This window comes from Vicugna pacos, chromosome 9, assembly GCF_048564905.1.
Source record: "Vicugna pacos chromosome 9, VicPac4, whole genome shotgun sequence".
NCBI lineage: Eukaryota > Metazoa > Chordata > Mammalia > Artiodactyla > Camelidae > Vicugna > Vicugna pacos.
This window is the reverse complement of record NC_132995.1, coordinates 17,261,609-17,284,873: the sequence shown is the minus strand read 5'-3', so window position 1 is coordinate 17,284,873 and position 23,265 is coordinate 17,261,609. Positions and strand designations below refer to the sequence as shown.

Below are 23,265 nucleotides of genomic sequence, written 5' to 3'. Positions count from 1 at the left end.
CAGACCTCACCTTTGCTGATTTTGCTTTTGTGTCCGTTGGTAGTAGTAAGTCTTAGCTGTGAGTAAGACTATATGTGGAGCCCTGTGAGTCCTGGAGAATCCCCAGTCCTGAGGGTGGTCTTGGGGACCCCTGACCCAGGGCCCTCTGCCTCCCAGCAGGCTTGGAGTCTTAAGGCAAAGTGGTCCCTGCGTAGCAGGGGGAGTTGTCCCAGGCTGGCCCTGGTCAGGCCAAACACTCCCCTAACCGTGCACTATAATTTCACGTAACAACACAAGGCCTCTCTAGGAATTTGTTGTCTTACCAATAACATTTGTTTCAAGGGGACTTTCCACCCCTGCTTATCCTGAAAAGCTGTGGGCATATTTCTTACTGGAAGTATTTCGTCTCGGCCACAGCAGGCACTTCACTTTGGTACCCCGCTCTGTTCCCATGATATTGTCTAGTTATTACCCTGCTCTGTTCCCATCACCTTCTCAGTTATTACCCTGTTCTGTTCTCATCATATTCTCTAGTTATTACCCTTCAGCGTGATAACAGTTGCTCAGGCCCTGCTGTTGGATGTGCTAGAATTCATTGTAACTGCCCCCTTCTGGTGGACGGAGATTGTTGCTTGTGTGTTTGCTGTTCTGTCCCCTGTAACATATGACAAACCTTTTCACAATTCCGATGATTTCCTTAGGAGAGATTCTTCTGAGTCGACTTGCTCAGGTCAAACAGTGTGAACTTTTTAAAAGTCCTTGAAAGATACTGCTAGCTTCCACGAAGCCTCTTTGGCCAGTAAAGAACAAGAAAATGATCTGTTTGCAGCTCTGCCCCCAGAGTGGCCGGTTTCATCAGCCATTGTGGGACTGAGGGGGAGCTTCCCGGGATGCTATGGATGGTGAAGGCATCCTCCTAGCTCCGGGAGTGCTGAGGAAGTCCTTTCGCCCCTCTGAGCTGGGTGAGAATTGGAGGACCGTGGGTTCTCATCCTTTGCTGTTGTAGACACGCCCAGGGCTGATGCGGAACTCAGTTCACAGCTTCAACCAATGCCTCAGTGACCTGTGTCTCTCTCCCCCTCTCTCCTGCTGACTTGAGGATGCTGTGGATGGATCTGTTGTTCGGAATTTTGAGCCTGAGCCTGGAGCTCCTGTTTTAGAGTGCAGTGTCACGGCTGACAGCAGAAGGTGACTCTCCTTCATTTCACTCTGCTCAGGAAGGTGAGCGGGCAGGGCGGGCCGGAGTGCGGCACGCCGGGGACAGCGTAGTGGTCTCTAAGCAAATACCCGACCTTATTCCCATATACTGATCTCATGGTTTCCATCTCTCACGGTGGGAATCAAGTAGACATGACAGCTCTTTGAGAACTTAAAATGCTAGAAAGACAGAATTTATTGTGGCTGATGCAAAGCCACTCTGAATGTTCTTCAGAGTTTCCTTCCTGCAATCACACATTAGCAATTCAGTCCAGGCCCTCATTTCAGGGGAAACCAAGGCCCAGGAAGCAGAGGCGTGCAAGTGTCACCTGAGGTCCTGGGGGTGGGTCAGGGCTGGGAGGCAGGACAGGCAGACACGAGCCTCCGGGATGTATTTGAATTTGCCCCTCAAAGTGATGTGAGACAAGCCTTTAAAAGATAGGGCATTTGCTTTAAAATAGACCTACTTTTACCCACAGCTACAAAATCAGGGTCCTAGTGAAAACTAGCATGGGAATTCACATTTCACGGGAATTCATCTTATATAGACGACAAAGATCGCCACAGAAACATGCCCTGTAAGAACACAACTTATATTATTTTGCAAAATGTACAAGAAAACATTTCCGAATGAAATGAGCTTTGAAGGTCTTTTCCTGTAAAAATCTAGTCATGTGAGCAGGGGAAGAAGTGATGGATCCTTATGAGTTGTTGATATCCTTCTGCAGTCAATTACAGGAGACAATTACAGAACAGAAGAAATGATGCCTTTGACGCTCTGGATATAAAAGAGCACATTTGGATGGCTGAGGGATTAAGGAAGAGAACGGTGCTATGGTGCCTTCTGTGTTAGGCTCTCTCAGTGAGAACCCCCTGTTCTCCAGGGAGGGGGCACATGGAGCATCTTTAGAAAGAGTCGGGTGTTATTTGCAATCTTGGTCCTTAAACTATAGACATTTGCTATGAAGAATTTTTTTCTATGGTTTTTAAAATAGAAGCCACTGGCATAATTGGGTGGGTCATTAAGACCCTATGTTTGTCATTTTCTTTCCAGAATTATTGCAGCATCCTATGACAAAACAGTGAGGGCTTGGGATCTGGAAACAGGCAAGCTGCTGGTATGTACGCTCTGCCCCAGTGGAGACGTCACAGCGCAGGGTCTTGACTGGGCATTAGGTGGTCTTGAGCTGGGAGTGGAGGGGGAAGAGAAGCCAGTCTCCCAGGAAAGGAGAGTTTTCTCAGGGACCCAAAGTGATGGAGGATGGGCTTCAAGGAAGGCAAGCTTCCTGGAGTTGGCAGAAGGAGGGCTCTGCTTGAAGGATGGGGAGGATGGATATATGGAAAGAGGTGGAGTTGGGGGGTAGGGAGCATGCCATTCCAGGCTGAAGAAACTGCGTGGGAAAAGAGACCCTCCCCTGTGGGATGCTTGCTTTTGATGCAGCAGGAAGTAGAGCTGAGGCCGTGGGACCAAAGCACGAGGCTTCAGGGCTCTCCCCCATCTTTTCTCCATCTTGGAGGGACCACCATCCATCCATCCAAACTGGCCCAGGACCCCCTCCCTCTCCTGCCAAGTTAAAAAAAAAAACGGAAACAAAACCTGTAAAACAACGCCTAGAGATTGCAGTTGACATTTTCATGTCTCTTTTCCTGAACACAGGTCACACATGAACACAGCCAAGGATGTTCTATTTACAATACAGTGTCATTATATACTAACATCGATTATGTCTGACTTTGAGCATTTTCCCAAATGCTTATTTCTTCTCATGTAAATGTCCTGCTCTCGTCTCTAGTTGGTTTTTCTCTTTGGGATGCTTTTCCTTCTCTTCCTTAAACTTTCCTTTTTACTATCTTTATGTATTTTTGTCGCACAAGCCATCCATGCCACTTGCCAACTATAGGGCCGAGTTAGTTGTCCACTGATGCCTGACAAATTTCCCCAAAACTTAGTTTCAAACAATGAGCATGTATTGTCTCACACAGATTCTGACAGAAATCTAGGAGCAGATGGTTCTGGCTCAGGTCTCTTTTGGGGTCATGGGTCACGATGTCATCTGGGGCTACAGTCATCCGAAGGCTCAGCTGGGGCTGAGGGTCCCTCCCAAAATGGTGCACTCACATGGCTATTGCCAGGAGCCCTCCGTTCCTCTCCACCCAGGTCTCTCATAGGTGTCCTCAGGATATGGCTGTTCACTCCCCCAGAGCAGGTGATTCAAGAGAGAGCAAGGAGGAAGCCCTGGTTTCTTTCATGACCTAGTCACACACAATCACTTCTGCCATATTCTATTCAAAGAAGTGAGTCACTGAGTTTAGCCCACACTCACAGGGAGGGTAATTAGCCACCACCTTGTGGAGGGAGGACTGTCAGAGAATTGGTGGGCAACTGTCACAATGGCGATTCCATAGTTTACAACATCCAGAGAGATCTTCCTTTCCTGGAATGCTGAGTAACTCTCTGTCCCCTTCTTATGGTTTGGTGCCAGCCTCCACAGGGGACTGTGAGATGGCCAAGGGACTGGGGCTGCAGGGACTTGGCCACAGGCTGGATACTCAATAAACACTAGTTTACCAAACTGAACAGCAATAAAGTTGGCTATGACTAGAACCTTGCTTATCAGCCCTGCTAAGTGCTCTCTATCCTTGTTCATCTGTCCTGGACACTCAGTTAATTGCACTTATTAATTATAGTAATTCATTAAAACTAATGAACAAAAATTCAGTTCCTTATTTGCACTAGCCTGTTACAGGTACTCAATGACCACGTGTGGCCAGTGGCTAGCATATTGGGCAGTGCATAGATAGAACATTTTAGAAAGTTCTGCTGGAATGCTGGGCTGGAGAAAAAACTTTTTCATTGTTGCTCTATTTCAGTGGAAGCTCAGTCATGAAACCTTCGTAGTCTCCTGTAAGTTCTCCCCTGATGGTAAATACGTGGTCTCAGGCTTGGATGTGGATCGTGGAATCTGTGTAACAGATGCAGAAGACACCACCACCGTGTCCCACATCAAAGGTAAGATCGCATGGGCTCCCTGCTCTGTTCTGCCTGTTAGAGGAACAGCCACTTGTCACTTGCTGACAGTGACTTTCAATTGCTTTATTTGGTGACCATGCAGTGCTATGAACCACAACATTAAAGACACTGATTGGTGAAAGCACAGGCAGTTAAAACCAAGACTGGTTAAGGCTTTTCCGTTCAGTCTTGTGCTTGTAATAAATGAAACAGTGTTCTGCTTCAGCCTCACATGGGCATTTAAAGCCCAGTCTTTATTGAGTTCTTAACATTTTTATCTGTATTTTTAAATATAAAAATAATGATGATGATTGTGAATAATGCACATATTTATTTTAGTGTTTTCCACATACTGATGATGAGCAATATTATCATGATTAATTGTTTTGTAGAAAAAAAAAGTTAGATAATTAAAAAGACTAAAATGGCATCTACGAAAAAAAATCAGATGTCAATTTCCGGGTTGTGACCCTGTGCAATCATTATGCAAGATGTTACCGGGGAAACTGGGTGACTGGCAGACAGGATCTCTCTGTATTATTCCTTACAACTGCATGTGAGTTGACAGTTATCTAAAAATAAAAAGTTGGGGGTGGGCAATATAGCTCAGTGGTAGAGCGTGTGCTTGGCGTGCGCGGCATGCACGAGGTCCTGTGTTCTATCGCCAGTGCCTCTATTAAGGGGAATAAATAAATAAATAGTTAAAATATATATAATCATTGTAAAAAAATTTGGTAAGGGTATAAAGTAAAAAGTGCCAGGCTACTGTACCTGTCCTGTCTCCTCCCCAGAGGTACCTATTAATGATACATTGCCAGATGGCCTTCCTCTGTGTGTGTGTGTGTGTGTGTGTTTGCATACACACAGCACTACTTCCCATACATATTGTATGTTTATTTTTATCAACATGAAACCATGATATGGGCACTTCCCCACGGCTTGCATTTTCCCCTTAACGTATCATCTCACAGTCTACTGCTCATTCTCTGAGTTCTAGGTGCACACCATCCATCTCCATGCTCTATCCCTGCTCTGGGCCTTTGCACATGCTGTTCTTGCTGCCTGCAGCACTCTTCCTTTCCTGCTTCCCCTGATAACTTTTAGGTCCCTTCTTCGACCTCTCAGAGCTGTACCAAGCTTCCTTCTGCTGGCTGGGAGCTGTGATGGATGCCTCGAATTGTTGCCTGCTTAAGGGTGTCTCCCCATCTACCTGGAAGCTCTGCAGGGGCGCAGGAGGCAAGGGGCAATGCTCCTTGTTCAAAGTCTGGTACACAGCAGGCACTCAGGAAATGTTTGCACAAGCGCACAGTCCCTTGTGAAAGCCAGAGCTGAGTTTCTGTAATATTGTCCCTGTCTGGGAAAGTAATGTGAGCCTCTGTGCCCCATGGAGCACGTGGCCCAGAATGTGGAAAGCATGGTAATGAGAGTCCCTTTCTCTGTGCCTCAGATCATCACAGGATGTCGGTTACCTCATGTTGCTTTGACCCCGACAGCCAGAGGGTGGCTTCCGTCTCGTTGGACAGGAGCATCAAGATATGGGATATTACATCCCAGGCCACGCTGCTCACCATCACCAAGTGAGGAGGCCCTGGGGGGCCCGGCAGCATCCTGCAGCAGGGAGGGGTGCAGGGATACCCATCACACTCTTCTCGATTTGGCCCACACACCTTCATCTCCCCAGCCAGTTTCTACGTGGGGCATCTTCAACTGTGGTCAGCTGGTGCGACGAGGAGGCTGGAGGTGGAGAAAGGGAAGGAGACAGCCATGCCGAGGGAAACCTCCAGCTGTGGCCTGTGGGTGGGGACGGGCCTCAGATGCACTTGTTTCAATGTGAGCCAACAATGGAAAATATTGTGCAGAGCCCACCCTCTCCCCAAATGTGGATTTCCTGCATCTCCTGTGAAAACGGAAGATCTGATAATCCAGGGCCCACAAGGGTCACTTAGCTGGTGGCACCAGGTGGGTGGCCAGCCCTCTCTAGGGGGCCATGGAATCAGGATGCTAGAATGTGTATATGCCCTGCCACCCTGCTTGTTGGCCTGGCCAGGGGTAGGGCGGCTGTGGAGGCCTGGCCAAGGGTTAAGAGTGTGCAGGGTCCCATCTGTGTGACCTTGGACCTTAATTTCCTCACCTGCAAACTGAGCCCTGGTGAGATCTGAACGAGATGGCACACAAAGGTCCTTAGCACAGGCTGCACGGTGGTCTCAGCACAGGTCTGCTATGGAGAGGGATTCCCGTGGACACCGGGGTCGGGAGGGGCTGCAGGACGCCTGCCCCGCCCCTTGGCGCTGCTCGGTGGTGGCAGTGAGGAGGGTGAGGGCAGCTCCAGCCCTCTGCATTGTTTTCCCGGTAAGGACGGAAACATCTGATGGCATATTTGACCCACATTTATGAATTTGCAGGGCTGGCTTCCTGACATGCAACCTCTGAATTTACACAGACACACCCCCTCCCCGCCGCACAGAGAAGGGCTTACACTTGATTCAGTGCTCTGCTGTCAAGGTCTTGAAATTCTTCCTTTTTGAACCAGGGACCTCGAGTGTTTTTATTTCAAAAATACGTAATTCACTTTTGGAAAATGTAGAACCTGCAACCCAGTACAAAATTTAAAAGGTACAAGAGAATATATAGTGAAAAATCTCTCTCACCTGTCTTACAACCAGTGTTTCCCCAGAAGCCACCACTTTCCCCGCTTCCTTCCTGCCGGCTGCCTTTCTTTCTTAACAGTGTTGTGGAAAATTGTGCTACAGCTCAGTTATGACAGCAACAGAGACCCTAGCGAGATCAAGCAGCACTTGCAGAGTTGGAGAACTCAAGTTTATTACCACAGCTGGCCCGGAGAAGTTAACACTCCAAGCTCTGGACTCCACCTGTAGGGTTACACAGGCCTTTTATAGGCTGCCAGTTTTACACTTTGCAACATCATATGCAAATAAAGTACAATAGAAGTTGACCAACCAGGAACAAGCTTTGTAGAAATAGACTAATCAGGAGTGAGCTCCATGCAAATGAAGTACTACAAATGGACCAATCAGAAGTTAGGAAAGTGGACCAATCAGAAGTGAGAGTAATAACCAATCAGGAGTGAGAGTAGTAACCAATCAGGAGTGAAGGAAATAACCAACCAGAAGTGAGCTCAGGGAACCAATAGAATTCTAGGTGTAAGTTAGCCACTTTAGAGGCATAAAGTGAGATAGAGCCTCTGGGCGAGGAAACTGGAGGCTAGTGGGAGGAGAGCAGCGGCTCTGCCTCGGGGTCCTGCCAGTCTTTTTATGGGTCTTCCCACCTTGATAGCTTTATTGAGATGTAATTCACGCATATCATGCAAGTCACCGATTTTAAGTCTCCCATTCGGTGGTTTGGGGGATATTATTATTTTTTGAATTGTGGTAAAATATGTAGGGCAAAATTTTTATTTTAACAATTTTAAAGTTATTTCCCTGACCTTGACTACATTTATGATATTGTGCAGCCATCACCACGATCTATTTCCAAAACCATTTCATCACCCGAACAGAAATTCTGACCCATTAAACCATAATTCCCCACCCACTTCAACCCTAGCCCCTAGTAACCACTGTTCTATTTCCTACCTCTACAACTTTGCTTATACTGGGTATTTCATATAAATGGAATCATACATTATGTGGCCTTTAGTGTCCAGCTTATTTCATTCAGCATGTTTTTAAGGTTCTTTTGTGTTATAGCGTGTGTTAGAATTTCATTTCTTTTTATGACTAAATAATGTTCTATTTTATGTATCTACCACATTTTGTTTATCTGTTTTTCTGTCGAGGAACACTTGAGTTACTTCTGTCTCCTAGCTATTGTGAACAATGCTGCAGTTAACATTGGCATAAGTATTTGTTCAAGTCCTTGCTTTCAATTCTTTTGGCTCCATACCTAGGAGAGGATTTTCTGGATCATGTGGTAATACTGTGTATAGCTCTTTGAGGAACTTGGACCTTGCATTTTAATTTTGCACTGGGCCTTGCAAATGATACAGCTGGTCATGTGAGAGAATTTTGAAAATTCACAATCTCAACTGATCTTGAAGCTTGCAAGGAATAAACATAAGTATTTTGTTATAACTTTTTTTATGTTGTCAAATATAATTTAGAAAACTCAGGAGGAGAAGGAGAGTCTGTTGTGTTTACCCATACTTTTGCTTATGCTGTTCTGTTTTCTTTTCTGATGTTCCAAGTTTCCTTCTTTCAAGATCTTCCTTCTGTTTAGAAAAATTTCCTTTAGCCATTCTTTTATGGTAGGTCTGAGGGTACCAAATTCTGTTAGTTTTCCTTCAACTGAAATGTCTTGGTTCCCTCTTCATTCCTGAAGGATATTTTTGCTGGATATAGGAATCTGGGTTGACGTTTTTTTTCTTTCATCATTTGAAAACTGTCATGTCACTTTTTTTCTGACCTCTGTGGTTTCTGATGAGGAACCCACTGTCATTCAGATTGCTTTCCCCCCCTCTAACTAAGGTATCATTTCTCTTTCACGGCTTTCAAGATTTTTCCTTTCTCTCTACTTACCAAAAGTTTAATTACGACGTGTCTGCGTATAGATTTCTTTGGGTTTAATCCTACTTGGGATTCACTTAGCTTTTTAAATCTGTCTTTTGCCAAATTTGGTAAAATTGCAGATGTAATTTCTTTGATTTTTTTTTCAGCTCTGTCTTCTTTTTCCTTTCCCTTTGAGATGCTGATGATCCAAATGTTAGATATTTTGTTATAGTCTTGCAGGTTCCTGAGGCTCTGTTTTTTTTCCAGTCTGTTTTTTGGATTAGTTAATTTATATTGTCTGTCTTTATATTTACTGATTGTTTATCTTCTAAATTGATTTTTTTTTGGTTATTGTGTTTTTCAGCTCTAAAATTTCCACTTGGTCATTCTTTATATCTTCTATTTCTTTGTTGTGGCTTTCTATCTTTTTTATTATTTCAAGCATGATTATAATTGTCCATCAAAGCTTTTTTATGGTGGCTGCTTAAAAATCATTGTCAGATAATTCTAGCATCAGTTTCTCATCTCAGTGTTGGCATCTATTGACTTTCTTTCTCATTCCTGTTGAGATTTTCCTGGCTCTCAGTATGATGAGTGAATTTCAGCTGCATCTTGGACATTTTGAGTATTACACTGTGAGACCCTAAGTCTTATTTAAATCTTCGTATTATCAGGCCACCTCATTAGAGCCTGGTAAGTGTTCGAGGCTCCCCTCTCAGCCTTTGCTGACAGTGGTGGGATTGCAGCTTTCCCTAAGATTTTTGGGTAGAATAAGGCAGGTATTATTTAAAGGTTTTCTGTCTTACTAGGGTATCCCTTTGGTTAAGAGAAAAGGCTTTTCTTGGGGGCCTTCTGTCCAGTCCCCATTATTTTGTGGGTTGTAGACTTTCCCAGTACCCATCTAAAATATAAGAAGCAAAAAGAAAACTGCAGAGACTCAGCAGCATGCCATCCTGGGTCCCAGATCCCTAGCTGGCCTGCCTTCTCTTCTTCACCCTTCATAGTCTTCTGCTTGCTTTATGAATGCCCAGGGTTGTTAGCAGTACTTAGCAGGAGGATTAGGGATAAAGGCATTGATTGGCTCCACCTTTTCCAGAAGCACAAATGCAACACAAGCACTTTTCCCAAACTTATATACTAAGTAAAATGGTCTCTTATGGTAAGTGGAATGTATCTGAAATGAGAGCCCCATCCTGGCAAACAGAGGGGTCCTGGTCTAACCCCCAGTGACAGCTTCTGGATTCTGGGGAGGGCTTGTTATTCACCTCCAGTATATGCTGGGATGGGTCTTACCCAACCAGGCACTAGGGTTTGGACATTTTAACCCTGGACACGCTTGGGAGGTTGACATTTCTTCTCCTTTGATCTCACTCGGTTTGTGCATTTCAAAGAACCAGAAAAGAACCCAAAACTGACTTGAGCTCTAGAAAATAGATTTGTTCAGCCTTTTCTTCAGGTTGAATGAATTGATTTTATGATCCAGGCTATTCAGAGATGTTTATAGGTTTGCTAGAAAACTCTGCTTCTAACAGGAGATGAGAATCACAGGGTAAACACTTTGAGGATCACAAACAAAACAAAAAGCAGCAAAATTCTGACAATGTTTTTTCTTTAAAAAAAAAAGACATTTAAAAATTGAGAAGGAATAACCCCAAAGTTTATGAATTACGTGCACAATACTAAAATGTGCTCTAATGACACTGCAGACAGTTGAGGAGAGAGAGAGAGCATTTGGGGTGAGGAGAAGTTGGGAGAGTGAGGGACAGCAGGATGGGAGAGGCGGGTAGGGAGAAGAAGCCATGCCCCCATGTGTTGGAGGGCAAGGAGAGGTGTGTGAGCAGGAGAGACCCACTTAGTAAGTGCAGTGCAGCACCCAGCCAGACAGGCTGTTAGTCCCTTCCCCATCACCGACCATTCTTCCAGCTGCTCTTTTCCCCCAAGACTCAAAGCAGCTCTGAATATGCAGTGGTTCTCAACCAGGGGCAGTTTTGTCCCCTTGTGGGCATTTGGCAATGTCTGGGTACATTTTTTGGTTGTCACAACTGGGTGTGGAGGCCACTAGCAACTAGTGAGTAGAGCCCAAGAGGGCTGCTAAATTTCCTACAATGCATTGGACAGCCCCCTACTGCAAAGAATTATCCAGCAAAAAAAGATCAATATTGCCATTATTAGGAAATCCTGGAATAGTGTGACATAGTCAGAGTAATGAATATTTAGACCGTGGTAGGCAGTGATCAAAGGAATGATGCCCATCAGGTCCACTGCTCCCTCCATTCACCTTACTTTTAAGTGTGTCCTCAGATCCTCCAGGAGGGAAGTGCTAATGTGTACACCCTGCCACGTGTGTTTCAGGGCGCATACCAATGCAATCTCAAACTGCTGTTTTACCTTCAGCGGCCATTTCCTGTGTACAAGCTCTTGGGATAAAACCTTAAAAATATGGAACGTCCATACTGGGGAGTTTCGAAACCAGGGAGCCTGTGTGACTCTGATGCAGGGCCATGAAGGTTCCGTGAGCTCCTGCCACTTTGCCAGAGACAGTGAGTAACTAACTCATCAAAGGAGTCTACACCCACGGGAGGCCCGGGGCAGAGTTCCTCGTGGTCCATTCACATGGACTTAGTACAGAGAGGCTTTCCAATGATGCCAGCAGTGAGGGTGGATTTATTTTCCATGAGAACAACAACAACAAAAAAGCCAAGAGGGAGATTCATTTGAGCAAGTTTGCAGATGACAGAAACTCAGCCTGATGTGGCTTAAGCAACAAAATTAATTTACTGACTTCCATAATGGGCAAGTCCAGGAGCCAGTCTCCCTTTGGGAGGGGCTGGGTTGGGACACTTGGACCATGCTCTCAGGAAGCCAACTCTTCTACTCTGTCCCTCAGCTCAGCTTCTCTCTTGTACAGACCTTTCTCCTCAAGGAGGCAAAGATGGCTTCTGCTGGTCCAGGCTAACAGTGGTTCTGACCACTGGCAATCCTAGAGAGAGAGACCCTCTCTCTGGTGGTGCTAGCTCAAGTTCCTGAGAAGACTTGCATTGGCTCAGCTGGGGACACATGCCTGTCTCTGAATCAGGCACTTTAGCAGGGGACGAAAGGTTCTGATGGGCCAGGTCTGAATGACTTGCCCATGCTTAGAATGAGAGATCGAAACCTGTACCCTCTGAAACAGAAGGACTGAGAATATGGGAGAACTGTTTTCCCATGGGAAATCGGGGAGCTGTTTCCAGATGAAGGGGCATGGATGTGACCAGGAGCAGTGACAGGAAGCTGTCAGGGGCAGCTGGCTCCAGTGAGGACAGTGACTGCTCCTGACACCCAGAAGCCCAATGTTATACTCCTCCCAGTGCTCGTGCGGAGTGGCGCTTGCTCTGTGTGTCCGAGGTGGGGGTGAGGGGGTGTAGGGGAGGAGGTAGGCAGCCGATACACGCATAGTCAGGGCCTGGCTTGAGAAATGCTTCCCTCTTCCGAAGCAGCCGCTGTGTAAGTCAGACTCCACCAGGGGGCGCCCCTCCAGCTTCTGTCCTCAGCTTTATAGGTTTCAGAGTTGGGTAAAGTCAATCCTCACTATTTGCAGATTCCGTATTTGTCAATTCACTTCCTGAGTAAAATTTATTTGGAACCGTGAAGCCAGTGCTCACAGCACTTTTGCACCACCTAGGGCTATGTGCCGGGCAGTGACAGGTGGTCCGCGGGCCTGCACTCCCAGCCGGCGGCTGAGCGAGGGGGCCGCTGCCTTCTTGTTTCAGTTCCCTTATCAAAAGGTGTCCTTTTGGTGATCTATTTAGTCCCATGTTTTTTGCGTTTTGTGCTTTTTGCTGATGGCTTTGCTGTTTAAAGTGGCCCCAGGCGTAGAGCTGCAGTGCTGTCCAGTGTTCGTAAGTCCAGGAAGGCTGTGATGTGCCTTACGGGGCAAACACATGGTGGATAAGCATCATCTGGGCCTAAGTTACAGCGCTGATGGCCGTGAATTCAATGTTAGTGAATGAGCACTCTGTATCAAATAAGGTGTCTTTAAACAGAAACAGACCGAAGACAGAGTCAGGTATTGATAGGGTGATGAAAATGTGGCCAGAGGCTCACGGGAACCTGACCCTGTATTTCCCCGAGGAGGCATGGCTCCATCATCACTCATTCTATGTTTGGGGTGACTTTATAGAACATAACTACCATGCATATTTAGAGTAATTGGTTGGGGGTTGTTGAGTCACACCAGGATGGGGCTTGAGTGTCATCAGAGTGAGCCATGGTGGCACCTCACAAAAGCATCCTCAGCCTTCTTGGTCTCACCAGAGGAGGAAGCAGTTGGCTGGAGACGGTGACCCTCTTTTCTTTTTTCAGCCTCTTTTCTCGTGTCTGGAGGGTTCGACAGGACTGTGGCTATCTGGGATGTAGGAGAAGGCTACCGGAAGCTCTCCTTGAAGGTACCAATGCCAGCATCAGATAGAGGATCTGAAGTTCATTCCTTGGTCATTCCATGCTGGGTGCCAGGTGCTGGGGATATAAGTGGGTGAGACAGACCTAAATGTTCCCTTTGGAGCTGACACCTTTGTGGGGAAGGGCAGACAAGAAACCACAAACAGTGGGGAAGATATAGCTCAGTGGGTAGAGTGCCTGCTTAGCATGCAGGAGGTCCTAGGTTCACTCCCCAGCACTTCCATTAAAAAAGTAAATAAATAAAACCTAATTGCCTCCCCCCGAACCTGTCCCCCCTAAATAAAAAAGAAGCCAACAAACAAATCCTCAACAGTGATGAGTGACACAGAGAACCCACAACAGAGTGACGTGTTCGAAATAGATTCCAGGGTCTAATCCACAATGGGTGTGCCGGGAGGGCCTCTTGGAGAAGGTGGCATTCGAGCTGAGAACTGGATGGCAAGGAAGGACTGGATGAGTGAGGATCTTGGGGAAGATCATGCCAGGCAGTTGGAGCAGCAAATGCAAAAACTGGAGGTGGGAAATCATTGTGCAGAAGGGTGAATGCCATCAGGAGGCGCGCACAGAAAGCTGTGGGGCTCCTAAATGGTGGGCGTCAACTGAGTGCTTTTGGCTGCAAGTTAGAGGAAACTCAGCTCAAAGCAGCTCCATGACAAGGAGCTGGATCCTCTAACACAGCCAAGCATCCAGAGGTTAGGCAGTCCCAGGACTGGCCGCTTCAGTGCCTCTGTTCCAGGTGCCCCCCCCCCCAAGGTTTCTGCATAGTCCTTAGTCTTGGGACCTCATGGCCACCTTTGGCTGTGAAGGCTTGCCTCCATGACTCTGAGTCTCTCCATTCTCTGTGAGCCAAATGTAGACTGTGTCCCCTTGGTCACGACAACATTCAGGCTCCCAGGGTTGTTCTGCCTGAGCCTCTTCTCTGTGGGTTTGGAGAGGCAGAAGGAGTTCACATCCTAGCAAATAAACAACTTAAAAGAGAATGTTCAGTCTCCCTGAAAACTGAATGCTGCAGTGAATATGGGGGTGCGGATTTCTCCTTGAGATCCTATCTTTAAAAATCCCTTTGTCCCCGCATCAGGTCATTCTCTTCTCTCTCTCTCCCCTTCAGATTCCTGTGCTTTTGTTATGCACAGCAGTTCAGCCCCACTCTTGCTCCCTTTCCTCCCACCGCACCTCAGCATCCACCTCTTTCCATTAGGAAAAGGCCAAAGAATGAAAAAGATGCTGACACAGAGCTCTGACCTCACTTAGTGTCTGAACCAGCAATGGTTGTCTATCTCCTCTGAGCTCCTTTTACCTGAGGAAGTCGCCACCCCTCCCATTTACTCAAGTGGGTAGGTTTGCAGTTATTTGAAGCCAGAAAGCTCCCTTACCAACAGGACTGCTGAACAGTTCCTAGAACAAAGAATGCAAACAAAAACCTGCAAGAGGTGCTCTGGGACCAGATGGGAATGTAATCAACTTTTTCCCCCATCCTGCTAAGCACCAGGGTACTATTTTTAAAAAAACACGTATGGTGCTGCGATATACACGTGCGTCCCACGCCTTTACACTTGGTTCTCTACCTTAAATGTCGGTGAAACCAGGGAAGCACAATTAGTTGCCCCTAAATGCAAGCAGCATTGAATTGCTGACTTTTTTGTTTGTTTTTCTTGTTTTGTTTTTGTGGTTCTTTCAAAGGCTTTTTCTCTAGGTCCCTGTTAAAATTCTATTTTCCTTCAGGGCCATAATGACTGGGTGATGGATGTTGCCGTTAGCAACAACAAGAAATGGATCCTGTCTGCTTCAAAGGTAAAAGTGGACAACCTTTGAGTGACTTAAAAATCTCTGTCCTGTTTGTGAGAATTGGTGGTAGCAGAAGTGTACTGCCGAGTAAAACCCCCGGGCAGCTCCGTCTGAAGGCCGCAGCCGGCCAGGCCTTCCCCATCCAGGGAGCTGCCTGGGAATGTGGGAAGTGGGTCAGGCCATTTGCTCATGTGGGAAGTTGCCAGGTATTTCCTTGTCTGCACCAATGTCGTTTGAGCTTTGTTGGAGCAAGGGTCTGCCCAGACTGGTGAGTGATGGAGCCAACAGGGGCCCCTGGAGGGGAAGGGGTCGGGTCACGGACAAGTTACCACTCTGAGGTTCCAGGTGGGTCTTCCCTCACTTACTCACTACAGCCTGGGATTTCCGAGCCAACGGCACACAACAGCTAGCCCAGGAAATCCAGAGGACTGTCCTCCACGTGTGAGCACCAGAGAAGTGGGGTCCCATTTTGTCCCCCAACCTTTGCTAGAGCCATCTCGTTCTCCAGGCTGGGGGTTTCAAGGTATATGAAAATGTGGGCAAGACTGCCTGCCATGATCAACTTTTCAGAGAGCCAATGTGAGACACCACCACCCTGGACAAAATAACAAGAATAATAATGTAACACATCATAAAAATTATATGCCAATGTGCCATTACTTTAACATAAGAATATGAAAAAATGGTTATGCCAATGGTATCTCAACAAAGCTGGAAAAAAGTAAAAATACAAGACAAAGTATCAAAAATAAGTGTTTATTTGAAATTGTCTTATTGACTTTTCTGTTACATAAATGCTATTATTTAAACAAAACAACAGGACTAGTTAATAACAGCAATTAGTAATCATGGATATTAGGATAATTAAGCAAATATGGCTAAGAAAAATATAAAAATATTTTATAATGTTTCTGTCCTTTGATTTAGCAATTTATTTTGACTTAATAAAAGCCTTTATAGGTTATTTAAATTTTATAGACTATATTATTGTATATTCTTAAGATACATAAATGTAAGGCTTTTTAAAAGAAAGAATATAAATACAATAAATTGGTTAAACAGATACTTTTTGTATTTATTTTTTTCCCCAGCTTTATTGAGGTATAGTTGACATGTAACATTGTGTAAGTTTAAGGTGTACAAAGTGTTAATTTGATACACTTATACATTGCAAAATAATTACCACCATAGCCTTAGCTAACACCTCTACCACATCACAAAATTAGCATTTCTCTTTTGTGGTGAGAAGATTTAAGATCTACTCTCTTAGCAACTTTCAAGTATATTATGCAGTATTATTAATTATAATCACCATGCTATACATTAGACCCCCAGAACTTGTTAATCTTATAGCTGGAAGTTTGCATGCTTTGACCCAATATCTCCCCGTTTCCCCCACTCCCTTCAGCATCTGGTAACCACCACTCTCTGTTTTCATGAGTTTGGCTTTTTTAGACTTCACATATAAGTGAAATCATAGAGTATGTGTCTTTTTCTGTCTGATTTATTTCACTTAGCATAATGCCCTGAAGATTTCGTCCATGTTGCCGTAAACTGCAGGCGTCCTTCTTTTTTATGGCTGAATAATATTTCGTTGTATATATATCCTACATCTGCTTTATCCATTCATCCGCTGATGGACGCTTAGGTTGTTTCTATACCTTGGTTATTGTGAATAATGCTGCAGTGAACATGCGGATGCAGATATCTCTTTGAGATCCTGTTTTTATTTCTTCTGGGTATATACCCAGAAGTGGGATTCCTGGATCATATGATAGCTCTATTCGCAGTTTTTTGAGGCACCTCCAATTTGTTTTCCTTAGTGGCTGTACCAATTTATGTTCCTACCAACAGTTCACAAGGGTTCCCTTTTCTCCACATTCTCATCAACACTTACTTCATCTTTTTGATAACAGACACTCTAACAGAGTGAGGTGATATCTCATTGTGGTTTTGATTTGCATTTCCTTAATGAATAGTGATTTTGAGCATCTTTTCACGTACCTGTTGGTCATTTGTATGTCTTCTTTGGAAAAATTGTTGATTCAGTTCATCTTTTTTCTATTGAATTATATGAATTCTTTATTTTGGAAATTTGACTCTTATCAGATATATGACTTATTAATATTTTCTCTTTATGGTTTCAAGTCTTACGTTTAAATCTTTAATCCATTTGAGTTAACTTTTTGTGAGTTGTGCAAGACAGGGGCCCAATTTCATTCTTCTTTGTGTGGTTATCCAGTTTTCCCAGTGCCACTTACTGAAGAGACTAATCTTTCCCCATTGAGTATTCTTGGCTCCCTTGTCAAATTAGTTCGCTGTATGTGTGAGGGTTTATTTCTGCTAGTACCATACTGTTTTGACTACTATAGCTCTGTAGTTTAGGTTGAAATCAGGACGTGTGATGCTCTCAGTCTTGTTCTTCTTTCTCAGGATTGCTTTGGCTATTTGAGGTATTTTGTGGTTCCACACAAATTGTAGGATTGTTTTTCCATTTCTGTGAAAAATGCCAGTGAGATTTCATTAAATCCATAGATGGCTTTGGGTGGTATGGACAATTTAACAGTATTAATTTTTCTGATCCATAAACATGGAAAGATATCCCAAGTTCATGAGCAGAAAGATATAACACTGCTAAGATGTCATTGCTACCCAGAACAACCTACAGATTCAATACAATCCTTATCAAAATACCAACAGCCTTTTTCACCGTAAGGGGAAGTTGATCCTTAAGTTCACATGCCTTTCTCATAATGTCATATAGTTGGAATCATACAGTGTGTAGCCTTTTCAGACTGGCTTCTTTCACTTAGAAATATGTATTTAAGGCTCCTTGATGTCTTTTGTGTGTATGTGTGTGTGTGGCTTAACAGCTCATTTCTTTTTTTTTTTAAATTACTGAATAATATTCTATTACATGGATGTACCATAGTTTATCTATTCTCTTATTCAAGGACATCTTTAAAAAAATTAAAGTATAGTGAGTTTGCAATTTTTTAAAAATTATAGTCAGTACAGCATAATAGTTTAGTCATACACACACACACACACACACATATTTGTTTTCATATTCTTTTTCATTATAGGTTACTACAAGATACTGAATATAGTTCCCTATGCTATACAGAAGAAACTTGTTGATCTATTTTATATATAGTAGTTAGTATCTGCAAATCTTGATCTCCCAATTTAGCCCTTCCCACCTCCTTCCCTCACTGGTAACCATAAGTTTGTTTTCTATGTCTGTGAGTCTGTTTCTGTTTTGTAAATAAGTTCATTTGTCTTTTTTGTTTTTTAAATTCCACATATAAGTGATATCATATGGTATTTTTCTTTCTCTTTCTGGCTTATTTCACTTAGAATGACAATCTCCAGGTCCATTCATGTTGCTGCAAATGGCATTATTTTATTCTTTTTTATGGCTGAGTAGTATTCCATTGTATAAATATACTACAACTCTTTATCCAGTCATCTGTCAATGGACATTTAGGTTGCTTGCATGTCTTGTCTAATGTAAATAGTGCTGGTATGAACATTGGGATGTATCTATCTCAGGGCCATCTTGGTTATCTTCAGTTTGAGGGTAATTATGAATAAAGCTGCCATAAACATCTATGTACAGCTTTTTGTGTGGATATGAGTTTTCAAGACATTTAGGTAAAAATTAAGGAGTGATTGTTGGATTGTATGGTAAGACTATGTTTAGCTTTGTAGGAAACTGCCAAACTGTCTTTTATTTATTTATTTAGTTAGTTATTTTATTAAGGTATAATTGACATGCCACAACTATTAATTTCAGGTGTACAACATAATGATTAGATATTTGTATATATCATGAGATGATAACCACAGTAAGTCTAATTACCATACATAGATAATTTTTTCTTGTGATGGAACTTTTAAGAACTATTCTCTTAGCAACTTTCAAATATACAGTACAGTATTATTAATTATAGTCACCATGCTGTACATTACATCCCCACCACTTATTTAATTTATAACTGGAAATTTATACCTTTGACTCTTTTCACCCATTTGGTCCACCCCACGTCCTGCCTCTGGCAACATCTATCTGTTCTTTGTATCTATGAGCTCAGAGTTTTTGTTGTTGTCATCATTTATTTGTTTTTGTTTTGTTTGTTAGATTCCACATTTAAGTGAAATCATACATTTGTCTTTCTCCGTCTTAGCATAATGCCCTCAAGGTCCATCCATGTTGTCACCAATGGCAAGATTTCATTCTTTTTTATGGCTGATCTTTTTTATACAGCTTCACTGAGATACTGTTCACTTACTGTACAATTCACACAGTTATGGTGTACAATTCAATAGTTTTTTATTATATTCACAGAGTTGTGCATTTATCACTATAATCAATTTTAGAACATTTCATTACCACACTATCTTGATTTCTATAGCTTTATAGTAAGTATTGAAGTTGGGGGGTGTCATTTCCCCAACTTTGTTCCTCTCCTTCATCATTATGTTGGCTTTTCTGGATCTTTTGCTTTTCCATATAAACTTTGGTATCAGTCTCTCAATATTCACAGAATAACTTGCTGGGATTTGTTTGGGATTGCACTGAATCTATAGATCAAGTTGGGAAGAACTGGCATGACAATATTGAGTCTCCCCATTCATGAACATAGACTATCTCTCTATTTATTTATTTCTTCTTTGATTTCATTTATCAGCATTTTCCTCCTATATTGTCATATTTTGTTAGATTTATACCAAAGTATTTTGTTTATGGGGATGCAAATGTAAATGCTATTGGGCTTTTAATTTAAAATTCCACTCATTTGTTTCTGGTATATAGGAAAGCAATTGACTTTTGTATTAACCTAGAATCCTGCAATCATTCTGTATCACTTATTAATTCAAGAGTTTTTTTGTTGTTGTTGATTCCTTCAAGTTTTCTAGACCATCATGTCATCTGTGAACAAAGAAGGTTTATTTCTTCTTTCTCAATCTGTATACCCTTTTTTCCCTTTTCATGTGTATTTCCTTGCATTAGCTAGGACTGCTAATCTACTTTTTGTTTCTATTATTCTGGACACTTCTTATAAATGTAATCATACTATATGTGGTACTTTGTGACTGGCTTATTTTACATAGTATAATGTTTTCAAGGTTTATTCATGTTGCAAATAATGTTTTCAAGGTTTATTCATGTTTCAATGTGTGTGAATACTTCATTTCTTTTTACTGCTGAATAATATTCCATTATATAAATATACCACATTTTATTTATTCATTCACCAGTTGATGGATATGAAATTATTTCCACCTTTTGGCTATTATGAATAATACTTCTATGAATATTCATGAACAAGTTTTTGTTTGAACACTGTTTTTTTTATTCTTTTGGGTATACACCCAGGAATGGAACTGTTAATTCTATATTTAACACATGTAACTCAACCCATTTGAGTAACTGCCAGATTGTTTTCCAAAGTGCTAGACCCTTTTGCTTTCCCACCAGCAGTCCAGTTTCTCCACATTCTCATCATCTTCTTATTATCTTTTTGATTGTAGTCATCCTGTTGGTTGTGAACTGGTGTTTTGATTTGCATTTTCCTGGTGGCTAATGGTGTTGAGCATCTATTCATATGCTCATTGACCACTTATATATCTTCACTTTCTTTCTTTTTTATGTTTTTTTTAATGGGGGGGGGGAATTGATTAGGTTTATTTATTTAATGGAGGTACTGGGAATTGAACCCAGGACCTCCCGCATGCTAGGCATGCACTCTATCACTGAGCTATACCCTCTCCCCTTATCTTCACTTTCTTGATGCATGTCCTTTGAGGCAGAAAAGTTTTTTCATTTTGATGGAGTCCAGCTTATCTAGTTTTTGTTTTGTTGCTTGTGCTTTTGGCATCAGATCTAAGAAGCCATTGCCTAACCCAGGGTCACAAAGATTTATCCCTATGTTTTGTTTTCTTCTAAGAGTTGTTTAGGTTTATTTCTGGACTCTTAATTCTGTTCTATTGATCTACATGTCTATCCTTACGCCTGTACCACACTGCCTTGATAACTGTCGCTTCGTAGGAAGTTTTACAATACAGAGTGTGAGTCCTCCCGTACCGTTTTCTTTCACATTAGTTATCTTTTGGGGAGATGAAAAAAACCTTTTGTTTCACTTAGAAAACTTGCTTGTCTCATCTCAGATTTGTGATCCCTGACCCCCAACTCCCTTTCTGCATATTGTGCATTATGTTCTGGTTACTTACCACCCCCATCTGTCCCCCTGTCATTAAACACAGTTGTTTAGTCTCCCTTTTTGGTGATGTCTGGGTCATGCTGGCATTGATCTTGTAATTGTTCTCATTTCCATTATCTGATCCCTTAGAAAATATGAACACAATACTCACAATGTTAAAAATTCTACTTAACACTCTCCTGAAACAAAGCACAACAGTTGATCCCCAGGTAAAAATCAAAGGCAGACTGTTAACACAGTTACAATGCAGTGAGGCTGAATATTTAGGTCTCATCACTTGAAGTGATACGGGGATTGTGGAAAACAGTGATGGCGGCTACAGGAGGTGGATCGTCTAGGCATATTCATTTAGCATTAAAAATAGTTTTGTTTTCAGCTATTTGGGGGCCACGATATGGGTTTTGTATTCCCCCCAAACTTCTACACCCATTGCTGAAAAATGAAGCTTTTTGCACCCTGAAAAGGGTATGCGGGGATTTCCAGTGCTAAGGCTGGGATGGTGCTGGAGAAACTAGGACAGTGGGTCACCTAACTGCTCCTCTGCAGGTCCAGGTCCTCCACAGGTAACCTAGACGTGATGCCCCGCCCTGGGTCCCCCCAGCCTAACGAGCCCGTTTTGTGACTGCTGGTTTGCTGTTTAACTTGTTTTAGGATAAGACCCTGAGACTATGGAATATTGAAGAAATGGACCAAATTCCTTTGGTAATTGAGTACAAAAAGGCCCTGGGCTTAAAGGTGAAACAGGTTGGTACTGGGTAAGATTAAGCCAAATGAAGACTTTCATTAGTTCCCTCTACAAATTAATCTGTTCTTTGAACAAACATTTATTGGGCAACTGGGGATAAAACTATGAAAAAAAATAGATTGAAAATTTTGCCTCAAGGGAGCTTACACTCTAAAAGGGGAGAAAAACCATGAATAAAGAAATAAGAAAAATGTCATGATTTGAAGAAAAGTGACCTAGGAAGAGGGGGAATGGGAGGACTGGTGGTTGCAGCATTTTAAAGAGTGATCAGGATGAGTCTCATTGAGAAGGTGACATTTGTTCAGAGACTTGAAGACGGTGAGGGAGTGAGCTGTGCCACTGTTTAGGGGAAGAGCTTCCAGCAGAGGGAACAGCCCATGCGGAGACCCTGAGGCAGGAGTGAGCCTGGGGTTTGAAGAGCCGAGTGAGTAGGGGAAGTGGGAGGATAAGGCCCGAGGGAGTCCTGGAGGTACTTCTGGGCACACAGTGGACCTGTGTGAGCCTCGTACACTCCTGCAGCAGAATCCCAGCCAGGACCCCAGTGCCCCGTTTCCCATGGAAGGGGCTCAGGTGCCAGTTTTCTGGTGGGAGATCTTAGTAGGAGAATGGGCACACACTCTGCTTCACTGTGGCTGGCTACAAAGGCCACCCCTGGGCAGCGGAGGCTAGTCCCTGCTGGGGCTTCGCAGTGCCAGAACCTGGCTGCTACCTTGAGAGGCAGAGTCCCTGCTGGGCCCTGTTGAATCCTGGAGCCCCCTAGGCTGGTGTCCTCTCAGAAGGCCCAGCAGGGAGCCACCACTTGTGTGGATGGCTAAGTGGGGAATGACACTGGGGGCAGGGCAGTGAGGGGTGCGACCCACGTGGACCGCGTCTTTGTGGCCAGCTGGTCCTCATGGCCTTCGTGGCTATGCTGGTCTTTAGGCCCTAGAAGCTGACTGGCTACAGAGCAGTGCTTGTGTCCTCAGCCTGCCATAGGGGCAGGGCCGGGGAGCTGCCTCCTCTGAGCCCGGCTGTTCTGGGCTTAGGTTGTGGGAAATTATGCAGTAGAATAAGGCAGGCAAAGGACCTAATTTCTTTCTTGCAAAAGAAAGAAAAGAAAGAGATCTCCCTGAAGCTGTAGCAAAGACAAGCCCTCTGCATTTGACTTGCTCTGAATCAATATGAGAAACCTCAGAGGCCAGATTTCCTAGAGGGCCTGCCCTGGGCCAGGTGTGCCCCACCCCTCCTGCAAGCTTTGGTGCTATGGAGCCAGGAAGGGTGGCAAAGCACAGGGGCTTGGAGTGCCAGGGCACGGGCATGCGACGTGCAGGCTTGTCTCAGTGGGACTGAGCTGTGGTGGGACCCTCTGAGAGTACTCTGCCTATGGCCTGAGAGCCCACC

General features: G+C 43.7%; 1 protein-coding gene across 4 annotated transcripts in view; it reads left to right on the top strand.

Annotated features, from left to right (window-relative positions):
• Positions 1-23,265, top strand: part of WDR88 (WD repeat domain 88) — a 36,051-nt gene that overhangs the window by 11,756 nt on the left and 1,030 nt on the right. For 3 of the 4 annotated variants that reach the window (XM_072968802.1, XM_072968801.1, XM_006212208.3), the window contains 8 exons: positions 1,079-1,167; positions 2,231-2,294; positions 4,048-4,186; positions 5,634-5,763; positions 11,044-11,231; positions 13,033-13,115; positions 14,851-14,919; positions 21,792-21,884. In XM_072968802.1, the coding sequence (XP_072824903.1) occupies positions 1,079-1,167; positions 2,231-2,294; positions 4,048-4,186; positions 5,634-5,763; positions 11,044-11,231; positions 13,033-13,115; positions 14,851-14,919; positions 21,792-21,884 (855 nt within the window). Of the gene's footprint in view, positions 1-1,078; positions 1,168-2,230; positions 2,295-4,047; positions 4,187-5,633; positions 5,764-11,043; positions 11,232-13,032; positions 13,116-14,850; positions 14,920-15,287; positions 15,396-21,791; positions 21,885-23,265 lie in introns of those variants that run through there. The other variant, XM_072968803.1, reaches the window with a different exon arrangement.